This window comes from Medicago sativa, chromosome 6, assembly GCF_051527215.1.
Source record: "Medicago sativa cultivar Bolivia chromosome 6, Bolivia_mono, whole genome shotgun sequence".
In the NCBI taxonomy this organism is placed as follows: Eukaryota; Viridiplantae; Streptophyta; class Magnoliopsida; order Fabales; family Fabaceae; genus Medicago; species Medicago sativa.
The window spans coordinates 43,051,966-43,065,035 of record NC_140754.1 but is presented as its reverse complement, the minus strand read 5'-3'; the positions used below and the strand labels follow the sequence as shown (position 1 = coordinate 43,065,035).

The window sequence follows — 13,070 nt, the reverse complement described above, 5'->3', positions numbered from 1 at the left end:
ACGTGAGCAAAAAATATTGTTAAAGATTGGACTTTAAATCCGCTAAAAAAAAGATTAGTAACAAATGTGAGCAAAAAATAATGTTAAAGATTTGACTTTAAATCTTCTGAAAAAAGATTAGGACTCAAAATATTTTAGAAAAAGATTTGTCAACACTATATTAAATATTAATAAGTAGGGTTCTCACAGTTAATAGTTCCTTCCCGCATTGTTTAGTTTTTCTCAACCTCTCTCAGCCCTCTGCATCAGAATTCAGAATTAACCTGTAAGTTTTTTTCTTTTTCTTTCATGTTACAACTAATCAAAGTCGATTAATTTTATGGATTATATTTGACTTTGCTGGTTTATAAGTGATTATGATTAAAATTGTTTACGATTAATTTTAAGTATTATTTGACTTTGTTGGTTTATAATTGCTTATACAAACTATGATAGCGTGATTTTATATATATATATATATATATATATATATATAAAGAGAACTTTGGTTTTTTTAATTAATAAATAAAGGAAAAATAGAAGGAGAAGATGGAGACTTTACGAAAAATATATTTTTAAAGATATTCTTTTATCGCAATCATAGCAATGTTTATTTTACATAACATGTCATTTATACATTTATGTTATGATGTTACTAATTACTATTAGAATAAACAATAAATGATCATTATTTTATCTTAATTTTCTATGTAGGCAAACTAAAATATGTTAAGTTCAAAAATAATTTTGTTATATGCCTTGACAATATTTTGTTTATAAATCAATATATCAATAATTTCCATTAATATTTTAAAATTTAAAAATAATCACATGCGTTAGCGCAGTAGAAAGAGCGGACAGACGGGTACGATAGTGTCCGTCTTTCCGCTAGTACTACTAGTTTAGAGACCCGGCGTTGCCCGGGTTAGATATTAAATAGTAAGTTTTATAAGTTTGTGTGCACGAATACACATGTAAGTATATTAGATTGAATTTATTTAAATTTACAATTATAATAATATCTTTCCTTCAAAAAAAATTATAATAATATCTTAAAAATAAATATAAATGATGAGATGAATGTCCAATGCAAGAATAAAAAGTGTAACAAAATCAATAATGAATTAGTCCAAGTGGTAAGAGTTTTGGGTCCCTTTAAACATGTGGTCATGAGTTTGTTTCGCGGCCCATGCGTATGAGAGAAAAAAATCGATTGAAAGGGAATAAAATTGGTGTTTGGCAAACCTGAAAAAGGAAAAATGTTAGATGAAAAGAAGGTTTGGTGTTTCTGCTTGTGCTCAAAATATGTAAATATGTGATTAACAAAAATTTATTTATTTATAATTAACATTTGAATTAGAATATGTTGCTAAAAGATTACATAATAACTAATCGAACCTTTTTTTTTATCAAAAATAAAAACTAATCGAACCCTTTTTTCATCAAACATAAAAACTAATTGAATGATACAGTGCTAAAAGATTAGTAATAACTAATTAAATTTTCTTTTCCTAAAAACAAATAAACAGATTGAAGTCTTTTAATCATAAAATAAGATCATACATGTAAACTTTGTTGAAAGTATTATGTGTAGTTTGTTGAGATATTTCTGCTACATTAAATATTAGAAATTCAAAAAAAAATTTAAAGAAAATATTGAGTGGATAAGATCAAAATGTTGTCGAGATATTTATGTTAAATAAAATATTGGTTTTTAAAAATAGAAAAAATAATAGAAATATTGAGAATGAATGTGGAAGTGACACGTGACATAAAAAAACCTTACTTTATAGGCAAAAGTTATGGTGCATAAGCCATAACTTATGCACCATGCATAAGTTAATCACAACCATCAGATCAGGGACACGTGTTATAATCTTGTGCTTCAGCTCTTTCCCATTGTTTTGCATCACAACCACTCCTTCTTCTCTCGCGTCTGTTATCGGATCTGAATCGAATTCCTATGTTCTGTACCTTGGCTTCTGTTCTTCTCACTTCTTTGCTTCGGCCTTGTTTCCTTCTTCTGGAGCTCGCTGTTAAACTCGGGAGAACTAGACGTTGAAACCGATTCGCACTCCTCCTTCTCTTCTCCAGATCGATCTGGTTCTGTGAATTGTTGTTTTGAGTCACGGTTTTGAATCCTCCTCTGTTCTAAATTGAATTTGTGTGAGATTATGTTGCCATGGTTAATTTGTGTAGCTTCGGTTATGAATGATGGTTCAGTATCTGTGTGATGTTGGATACAATGTTCCAACATCCTGGCATGGTTCAGTATGCCTGGGTTCTGCCTTATCTGTACGCGCGTAGTTTATCCATTAAGGGAATCGTATTTCCTTTTGCTTACTGACCAAGTAACGCGCATATCTTATTAGAATCAGCTGTGGAATATTACTAAAATAGACATTTTATTTTAGGAAATATTTGTTACGATTTGGAATGTTTTAATATATGTTCCGTTATACTAGGACTTTCCAGATTTGTATCTGATTTTGTTTTGCAGGTTTGCTGAACCGATCTGCAACTTTACTGAAGCGCAACGTATTATTTAGCCCAAGCTGCTTCAATATAAAAGGAAGACTTCAAGACCTAATTGATTATTCAAGCCGTCAAGCTAAAAAGTTTAGATTTTTAGGGTTTGAGTCTTCATGTATTCTACTCTTGTATCGTTTGTGATGCAGATCTATACTGTGTTCTTGCTAGTGTCGAGTTTAGATACTTGTTTAGGACTGGTTTTCTGAGTATTGATACTCTTGTGCATCAAACCGAAGTTGTGAAACAAGGTTTGGTTGTTTGTGTTGGAAGGTAACTTCTATTTTATTGTGGTTAAGTTCTGATAGGTCACTGGGGCAGTGACTGACCATTAGGATAGTGAGATGGGATCTCAGATCTAGGAGTTCCTAGGTTGAAGTCTAGACGGGTAGGTCCTAGGTCATATAGTGTAAACGAGGAGTTTGCTGAGAGCTATTGAATAAGGACTACACTAGTGGATTTCCTTCCTGGCTTGGTAGCCCCCAGATGTAAGCGTGTTGTGCTGAACTGGCTCAACAAACTTCTTGTGTTCTTTATTTTCTGTTCTTTATTTTTCTTGTTTTATTTCTGTTTATCGCGCGATGTTGAAACATTGATCGGAACATTGCAAACGTTTAAAACATCTGACAGAACTTTTAAAACAAGTGCGCTAGAATTTCAATTGGCATCAGAGCAGGCACCCTGCCTGTTTTAGGGTGAGCTCCAGGGAAGTTTTATTCTAGCACTATGGACAAGGAAGGTGGATTTGTGAAAAGACCCCCTCTGTTGGATGGCTCCAACTATGACGATTGGAAATCACGCATGAGTTCCTTCCTCAAATCTATTGACAGCAAAACATGGAAGGCAGTTCTGAGAGGTTGGGAACATCCTGTACAACTTGATGCTGATGGCAACAGGACAGATGTGTTAAAACCAAAAGAAGAATGGAGTGCTGATGAAGATGAATTGGCTCTTGGAAACTCAAAGGCTTTGAATGCTCTGTTTAATGGCGTCGACAAAAATATGTTCAGATTAATCAAGCAATGCACTGTGGCTAAGGATGCTTGGGAGATTCTCAAAACTGCACATGAAGGCACAACTAAGGTAAAAAGTGCTAAAATCCAACTTCTTACCACTAAATTTGAGAATCTGAAAATGTTAGAAGATGAGAGCATTCAGGATTATCATCTAAATATCCTAGACATTGCAAACTCTTTTGAGTCCCTTGGAGAGAAAGTCTCTGAAGAAAAGCTTGTGAGGAAAATTCTTAGATCTCTACCTAAGAGATTTGACATGAAGGTCACTGCTATTGAGGAGGCTCAGAACATATCTAGTTTAAAGGGTGATGAGTTCATAGGGTCTCTGCAAAACTTTGAAATAACTGTCAACAGCAAAACTGACAAAAAGGGCAAAGGTATTGCTTTTGCTTCTAGTATGAATACTGATGATACACTAGTAGATATTGAAGATGATGAAGACATGGCAGAGTCTCTGGCACTACTAGGGAGACAGTTTAAAAAGATCTTCAAAAGATTTGACAGAAGGTCCAGACCAAATGGGCAGAACATCCGACCCAACATTGATAATCAACCAGGTAAAGAGAAGATGACAAGACCTGATGAAGCAGACGCTCAATACAAAGGGGTACAATGTCATGAATGTGAAGTATATGGTCACATCAGAACAGAATGTGCCACTTTCCTTAAGAAACAAAAGAAAAGTTTGGCTGTGTCTTGGTCAGATGGGGATGACTCAGATGATGAGGTTAAAGCTGAATCTGCCAATCATGTCTCTGCCTTAGCTGGTAGAATTATGTCAGACACTGAGTCTTGTGAGGAAGAAATGTCCTATGAAGAGCTTGCTATATCCTATCATGACCTGATGACCAAAAACAGTGAACTAACACAGAAACTTGGAGAACAAGCAAGAGAGATTGCACAACTGCAGGATGAAAGGTTTGATAATCTGGTCCATATCTCAGAGCTCAATGATGAACTGTCAAGGTTGAATCTTCAACTGAACCAGATTGATGAACAGACTGGAATGAAGTCTGAAATAAAGTGAGCAGAGTCAATGTTCCAACATTCTGCGGAACATTCGACTAAGAAGAAGTCAATGCTATGGGTTTGTGATCACTGTAGAGAGAAGGGACACATCAGACCCTACTGCTTCAAGCTGAAAGGTGAATTCAAGCATTTCAAACAGAATCTGTCCAGGAATGGGTGGAATCACAGAAACACCAAGGCTGGTCTGATTGCTCATACTTCCCTTAGAGCATCATCTAAAGAAGACTGGTATTTTGACAGTGGTTGTTCAAGACATATGACTGGTGTTGAAACGTACTTGGAGGATGTAAGACCATATGTAACCAGTTATGTCACATTTGGTGATGGAGCTAAAGGAAAAATTGTGGGAATTGGAAACCTGATAAAACATGGGTTACCAAGACTTGATGATGTGCTGCTAGTCAGAGGATTAACTGCAAACCTGATTAGCATTAGCCAGCTGTGTGATCTAGGTCTGAGAGTAAACTTCACCAAACCGGAATGTCAGATCTCAGATGAGAAAGGAGAAGTTCTTATGAGAGGTACAAGATCCAAAGACAATTGCTATTTATGGGTATCTCAGGAGGAATCATTCATCTCAACATGTCTCTTGAGCAGAGAGGAAGAGATCAAGCTGTGGCATCAAAGGTTGGGACATTTGCATCTGAAAGGGATGAGGAAGGCCATGACATCTGAAGCCATCAGAGGTTTACCAGATCTGAAGATAGTTGAAGGCAACATATGTCGTGAATGTCAGATTGGAAAACAAACGAGGATGTCTCATCCAAGGTTGGAACATCAAGCAACCTCTCAAGTTCTTGAACTTCTTCACATGGACTTGATGGGACCTATGCAAGTTGAAAGCATTGGTGGAAAGAGGTATGTACTTGTAGTTGTTGATGATTTCTCTAGATTCACTTGGGTAAACTCTATTAGAGAAAAATCAGACACCTTTGATGTGTTTAAAGACTTGTGTATACAACTACAAAGAGAAAAGGGGTGTGGCATTATTAGAATCAGGAGTGATCATGGAACTGAATTTGAAAACTCTAGGTTTAGTGAATTCTGTGCTGAAGAGGGCATTAAACATGAATTTTCATCACCTATAACTCCTCAGCAAAATGGTGTGGTAGAAAGAAAGAATAGGACCCTACAAGAGTCTACTAGAGTCATGCTTCATGCTAAGCACTTACCATATCGTTTCTGGGCTGAAGCTATGAACACAGCTTGCCACATTCACAACAGGGTAACACTAAGAACTGGTACCACAACTACTCTCTATGAGCTTTGGAAGGGAAGAAAACCTACTGTTAAATATTTCCATGTGTTTGGCATTAAATGCTATATTTTGTCTGATAGAGATTATAGAAGAAAGATGGACCCCAAGAGTGATGAGGGAATTTTTCTGGGATATTCTACTAATAGCAGAGCCTACAGGGTCTACAATTCTAAAACTGAAACTGTGATGGAATCAATCAATGTAGTGATTGATGATGTGCCTAAAGAGAGGGTTCCTGATGTTGAGGATGTTGTTGCAACACCTACTGGTGAAACAAATGCACCTAGACAGGTGTTTGAGTTTGAACCAGAGAAAGATAAAAGTAATGATACTGAGCCAGATCAAATGTTCACTAAGAAAGGTCCTTCCACAAGAGTTCAAAAGAATCATCCACTAGAACTTGTTATTGGAAATCCTGATGAAGGTATCACAACCAGAAGATCAGTTGGAGTCATTGCCAACTCTTGCTTTGTGTCCAAAATTGAGCCTAAAAATGTCAAAGAAGCTCTGACAGATGAATTCTGGATTGAAGCAATGCAAGAGGAACTAAATCAGTTCAAAATGAGTGAAGTGTGGGACTTAGTTCCAAGACCTGAAGGTGTGACTGTGATAGGCACTAAGTGGATCTCCAAGAACAAGTCTGATGAACAAGGGATTGTGACCAGAAACAAGGCAAGACTAGTAGCTCAAGGATACACCCAGATAGAAGGTCTAGATTTTGATGAGACATTTGCTCCTGTTGCTAGATTGGAGTCTATAAGATTGATGCTAGGTGTATCTTGTATTCTCAAATTTAAGCTGTTTCAGATGGATGTTAAGAGTGCTTTTCTGAATGGGTACTTGATTGAGGAAGTCTATGTTGAGCAACCTAAAGGATTTATTGATCCTAGCTTTCCAAATCATGTGTACAGATTAAAGAAAGCTCTGTATGGATTGAAGCAGGCTCCTAGGGCCTGGTATGAAAGACTCACTCAATTTCTTGTAGGTCAAGGATACGGGAAAGGAGGTATAGACAAGACTTTGTTTGTAAAGGAGGACAATGGAAGACTTATGATTGCCCAAGTTTATGTTGATGACATTGTTTTTGGTGGAATGTCGAACAAGATGGTTCAACATTTCATTCATCAGATGCAATCAGAGTTTGAAATGAGCTTAGTTGGTGAACTGACCTATTTTCTTGGACTTCAAGTTAAACAAATGGAGGACACAATCTTCATTTCTCAGAGTAAGTATGCCAAAAACATTGTGAAGAAATTTGGGTTAGATAATGGTGGTCACAAAAGAACTCCAGCTGCCACTCACTTGAAACTAACAAAGGATGAAGGAGGCATATCTGTTGATCAAAGCATGTACAGAAGCATGATTGGGAGTTTATTATATCTTACTGCAAGCAGGCCAGACATCACCTTTGTTGTAGGTGTGTGTGCAAGGTATCAAGCAATGAGTCATCTTACTCAAGTGAAGAGAATACTGAAGTACATAAATAGCACCAGTGACTATGGAATTCTGTACTCATCCTGTGATAACACTAAGCTGATAGGTTACTGTGATGCTGACTGGGCAGGAAGTGCTGATGACAGAAAAAGTACTTCTGGAGGATGCTTCTTTCTTGGAAATAATCTGATTTCCTGGTTTACCCAGAAGCAGAACTATGTGTCTTTATCTACTGCTGAAGCTGAATACATAGCAGCTGGGAGTAGCTGTTCTCAACTTGTGTGGATGAAGCAGATGCTGCAAGAGTATAATGTGGAACAAGATGTTCTGACGTTACACTGTGACAACCTAAGTGCTATCAACATTTCAAAAAACCCTATTCAACATAGCAGAACTAAGCACATTGACATTCGACATCATTTCATCAGAGATCTTGTTGAAGAAAAGGTTGTGACACTTGAGCATGTAGACACTGAGGAGCAACTGGCAGATATCTTTACTAAGGCTTTGGATGCTAAACAGTTTGAACATCTAAGAGGTAAGTTAGGAATTTGCCTACATGATGAAGCCTAATCATCTGCTGTGTGAGGCGTGCTGACCATCTCTTACTTTTGCACGTCTTTGTAATGTGGGGTATACAATCAATGATATACTCCTGATGTTCTGAACATTTTTATTGGCATATTTTGTGGGTAAAAAGTGGGAGAAAAATTGATGTTCCTTTTTCCTTTGCTTATGCTCCCTTTCTGTATATGTGCTTTGCATGTATCTATAATATGCCTGTTTGTGTATGCCTGATATTTATTTATTATTCATATTATATGTTGTTGCATCTTGCAACTATTTCAGGCTTGTGTGTAGATGTTGGCCCTCATGTTGCAACATCTTGATGAAGTTTTAGGTCTTCATGATGATCTGAGAATCTGTTCTCAGTTATTTTGTTTTGTACATGTTCCATGCTGACATTCTCTGATATGTTAGAACATGTCTATGAAGACTGATGTAGATGTCAGCACTTGTGCTAGAACATCTCTGTGTTTCTGAGAACTCTGGTTTTCTCAGATGTTGTACATGTTCCCCGCAAATGCTCTATCCAAGGTTGGAACTTGTCTGTGAGACTCTGTGCAGATGTTGGCACTTCAGCTGCAACATCTTGATGTAATTTTGAGAGTTTTCTCAGAATTCTAGTGTACATGTTCCCTGCTACTCTTATATTATGGAACATGTCTGAATGACTTCTTGAAGTCTAATTTCTGTGTGTAACCTTTGATAGGTCTGCTAGCATATATCTACTGATAGTTTGCTAGTTTGTGAATATTCCTAGAATGTCTATGCCCAGATCCTGAATCTTTTATGTCTATGCATTAGGAGCTTTTAACTGTTTAGATTTTCTGTATGCATGTATTCAGGGGGAGTAATGGAATATTCCTGTAAATAGTCACTCATAAGATCTTATATTCAGGGGGAGTGATACTTCTATGTGTGCTTGTGCTTTGACCAAGCTGGGTGAAGGATGTTGAGTCAGAAGTTTAAACATCTATATCTATCACTTGTAAGTTTAGGAATTTGTGTTTCCTGACTTCTTAATGCCAGTGGTGATAGTTATCTAATGACATCCTAGTATGTCACATGTAAGTATAGGAATTTAGTTTTCTGTGCTTCTATGGTTGGTTGGTGACAGTACTCTGTAGGTATGGGAAATTTATTTTTTCCCTTACCTCTATGTGTGGCAGGTACTCCTGTCTGATGTGCTGAAGGATGTTGGAACATCCTATTTCTGTAGCATTGGAACTTGTTTTCCATTGCTCTAGAGAGAGAGCTTGCATCTCTCCACTTCTGTGTTGGAAGTTATCTTCCTTGACTGTAGCATTGGAGTTTTGCTTTCCACTGCTCTTGAGAGAATTTTGGTTCTCTCTTCTTTACTTGTACAAGAACTTAGGTTCCCTAGTTGTAGCTCAGGAATTTATTTTTCCTTAGCTCTTGAGACCATGCTACTGATCTGATCTGCTGCTGCATGTCTCTGTTCCAGTGTAATACCTCTGCCAGCTCAGGCTGTGATTGAAGATCTGTGAGGTATTCTATGTATGCACACTTTTGCTTTTTCTAGAGTGATACTATCTGCTACTTCTTCTTCTTGAATATGTGTTCATGATGACTTGAGGAAGTGTATCTATGGTGTCTCTTTGGATTCTGTGTGCTAGCTATTTCTTCATTGGTGTGTGCTCATGCTCTTAGAGGAATGGTGTTTGTGTATCCCTCAGTTTCATAAGAATTGGGCTTAATTTGTTTTAGCCAAAAATTTGCCAAAGGGGGAGCTTGTTTGGTATTTGTATTGGCTGCATTATTGCTAAAACAAATATCCTTGGTCTATAAGTTGGAACCAATGTTCCAGCATGTAGTTAGGCAGCTCTGTGTGATGTTGGATACAATGTTCCAACATCCTGGCATGGTTCAGTATGCCTAGGTTCTGCCTTATCTGTACGCGCGTAGTTTATCCATTAAGGAAATCGTATTTCCTTTTACTTACTGACCAAGTAACGCGCATATCTTATTAGAATCAGCTGTGGAATATTACTAAAATAGACATTTTATTTTAGGAAATATTTGTTACGATTTGGAATGTTTTAATATAGGTTCCGACATATTAGGACTTTCCAGATTTGTATCTGATTCTGTTTTGCAGGTTTGCTGAACCGATCTGCAACTTTACTGAAGCCCAACATATTATTTAGCCCAAGCTGCTTCAGTATAAAAGGAAGACTTCAATACCTAATTGATTATTCAAGCCGTCAAGCTAAAAAGTTTAGATTTTTAGGGTTTGAGTCTTCATGTATTCTACTCTTGTATCGTTTGTGATGCAGGTTTAGGATCTATACTGTGTTCTTGCTAGTGTCGAGTTTAGATACTTGTTTAGGACTGGTTTTGTGAGTATTGATACTCTTGTGCATCAAACCGAAGTTGTGAAACAAGGTTTGGTTGTTTGTGTTGGAAGGTAACTTCTATTTTATTGTGGTTGAGGTCTGATAGGTCACTGGGGCAGTGACTGACCATTAGGATAGTGAGAAGGGATCTCAAATCTAGGAGTTCCTAGGTTGAAGTCTAGACGGGTAGGTCCTAGGTCATATAGTGTAAACGAGGAGTTTGCTGAGAGCTATTGAATAAGGACTACACTAGTGGATTTCCTTCCTGGCTTGGTAGCCCCCAGATGTAAGCGTGTTGTGCTGAACTGGGTCAACAAACTTCCTGTGTTCTTTATTTTCTGTTCTTTATTTTTCTTGTTTTATTTCTGTTTATCGCGCGATGTTGAAACATTGATCGGAACATTGCAAACGTTTAAAACATCTGACAGAACTTTTGAAACAAGTGCGCTAGAATTTCAGTGTACACTTCTGCCAGAAAGAAAATGCTTGTTGTTTACTTGTAACATTTTCATCATCTTTGTTTGAATTGTAACTGATAAAACCTTAGCTTGTTTTGTTAGCTTGAGTTCTTTGTAAATCATTTCAGTTTCGTGTTTCAACAATAATAATTTATCATGATTTCTTTATATCTTTTTGCTTTTGTGTGTTGCTATTTGTTTTGATTGTTCTCATCTAATATGGTGTTTGATCATGTTGCCAAAGGTTTCTGGTTCATGTTTGTGAAGGTTACGGTTCACTAATTTAATTTGAAGGAGAGCAACATTTAGATTAATTACTCTTTCAAGATTGGTCAAAAATATTTGGTATGCAAAGTCCACACGGAATTGCCTTTATCTTAGTGTTCTTGAGAATTTTGATGAATTTTTGGTTTTGATCTGTAAAGCGGGAAAGAGAAAATGGGAAATGTGGTTTTGATCGTCCAGTATGCGTGAGACTCAGACTCTTCCTCCTTGACCTCGCGTTGACGTTGATTCCGCTTATTTGCACCGATTTGCCCTTGTTTCGGACTCGATTCACTCCCTCTCCGGTCTCGGTTCTGTGAATTGATGAAAAAGAAAATTCAAAACCATTAAGTACATCTAATGGTTTTGGAGTACAACTCACAGAAACCATTTCGACAGCAAAATGGTTTTGGAGTCCAACTCACGGAAACCATTCCCACATCAAAATGGTTTTGGAGTACAACTCACAGAAACCATTTCCACATCAAAATGGTTTTGAAGTACAACTCACAGAAACCATACCCATAGCAAAACCATTAGACAATTATTTTGGTTTCTCATAGAAGACTGTCAAAACCATTAAACCATAATTATGGTTTCAGTAATAATTTCAGTGTATAACAGCTTAATCATTATTCAAAACCATCTAACAATAATAATTTCATTAAAAACCATTACACAATTATTTTGGTTTCACATACTATCAAAACCATTAAACCATACTTATGGTTTCAGTAATCCATGACCATCAATTCTTTTATTTTTTCCGGAGAGTTATTAGTGACTATTTGTGTTGCCGTTACGTACGGAGTTTCACGAATTCTGAGGCGCCTTGGAATTCTTAAAATTCTTAGAATGATTTTTACTCTTTCCCCTAGTTGAAAATCTGCTTAATGGGTGAACAATATAATATGTTTGAAACAGTAGCGTTAATTTTTGATAATTGGTGCTAAAAATCAAAATTATTTAAATATAATGGAGCAAATTTAGTCCAAACCTGGGAAACTCTCTTAAATTAAATTGATAACTTAAATATTTACTACTGGTAGCCATATAGATTATTTTTTAAAAATAATAAAAAATTGATATCTTAAATTGAAAAATACCAATATCAAATACTTTTTTTACTGTATGAATGTAAAAAATTATGAATAATATGTTTAACATAATTTTGTTTTTTTATTTACAAAAAAAAAAAAAAAGAAGCAAAAGCAACGAGAATGAAATGAAATTAGAGAGAAAGCGAGAAAGGTTGTTGAAGTTGCTGAGAGATGGATTCGGATTCGTAAGGAGAAAGTCGACGGCTTTGCTTCCTCTTCTCTGTTAGATCTTGAACCAGAAACTCTTTGTTCTTCGTAATGAGTTTGAATCCGAACAGTGACGGTGCGAAAACGGCTCCGTTTGTGGTTGTCTTTGTGGATTTTGTTGGAAATCCGCGTTTGTGAATTTAAGGTGGTGATGATTCAAAATCGGAGTGTGTTTGTGCTTGAGGCTTTGATGAATTTCGAATTTCTGATGTTAGATGTAAAGAGTTTTGTGTTGGTAAAAAAAATGGAATGATTGTACATGTGTGTCATACCCCAATTTTTGACCTAAGGATCCTACATTCATACACTGACATGTGCCCTTCGTTCCTGATCAATCTTTGACTTTTCAGTAGAAAATTCGGCAGAGAGGTATTTTAAAATACCTCATTTTTAGTTCCGAGTCGGGTCCTCTTCTCTTTTATTTTCATTTTTCATTTTTAATTAAAATTTCCATCTTTTATTCTTTCTTTTTTTTTTAAAAAAAAAAACATTTAATTATAATTTTTGTTTAGTCTTTATTTGTTTAATTATTTCATTTTTAGGTAAGTCTTTTTTTTATTATTCTATTTTAGTCTTATTTGTTTAATTATTGCATATCATTTTTAGATAAGTGTTTGCATAGCTTTAGCGTTATTTTTTTTTCTTTTTTTTCTTTCCTCTTTTATTTTTTTTAGTATTATTTGATAAGTCCAAAAAAAGAGTTCCAATCCACAAAAATTCTTTCACACGCCTGCCTCATGGAATTCTAGTCCAAATCCATACAGCCTGTTCGCACCTCCAACGCGCTCTTCCTCTATCCGATCCCGAAACCCAGGAACAAATTCACTTTCCTTCTGCACAAGCCAGGGATTCGGTTTCATCTAAACCCAAGCACT

The 13,070-nt window shown here is 36.1% G+C and overlaps 1 protein-coding gene across 1 annotated transcript; it reads left to right on the top strand.

The window, feature by feature from the left end:
- The first annotated feature begins 3,234 nt into the window (after positions 1 to 3,234).
- Positions 3,235 to 4,551, top strand: LOC146915285 (uncharacterized). Its single transcript, XM_085721305.1, has one exon. It carries the CDS (start codon positions 3,235 to 3,237, stop codon positions 4,549 to 4,551), a length of 1,317 nt encoding a protein of 438 aa, XP_085577431.1.
- Positions 4,552 to 13,070: the final 8,519 nt, after the last annotated feature.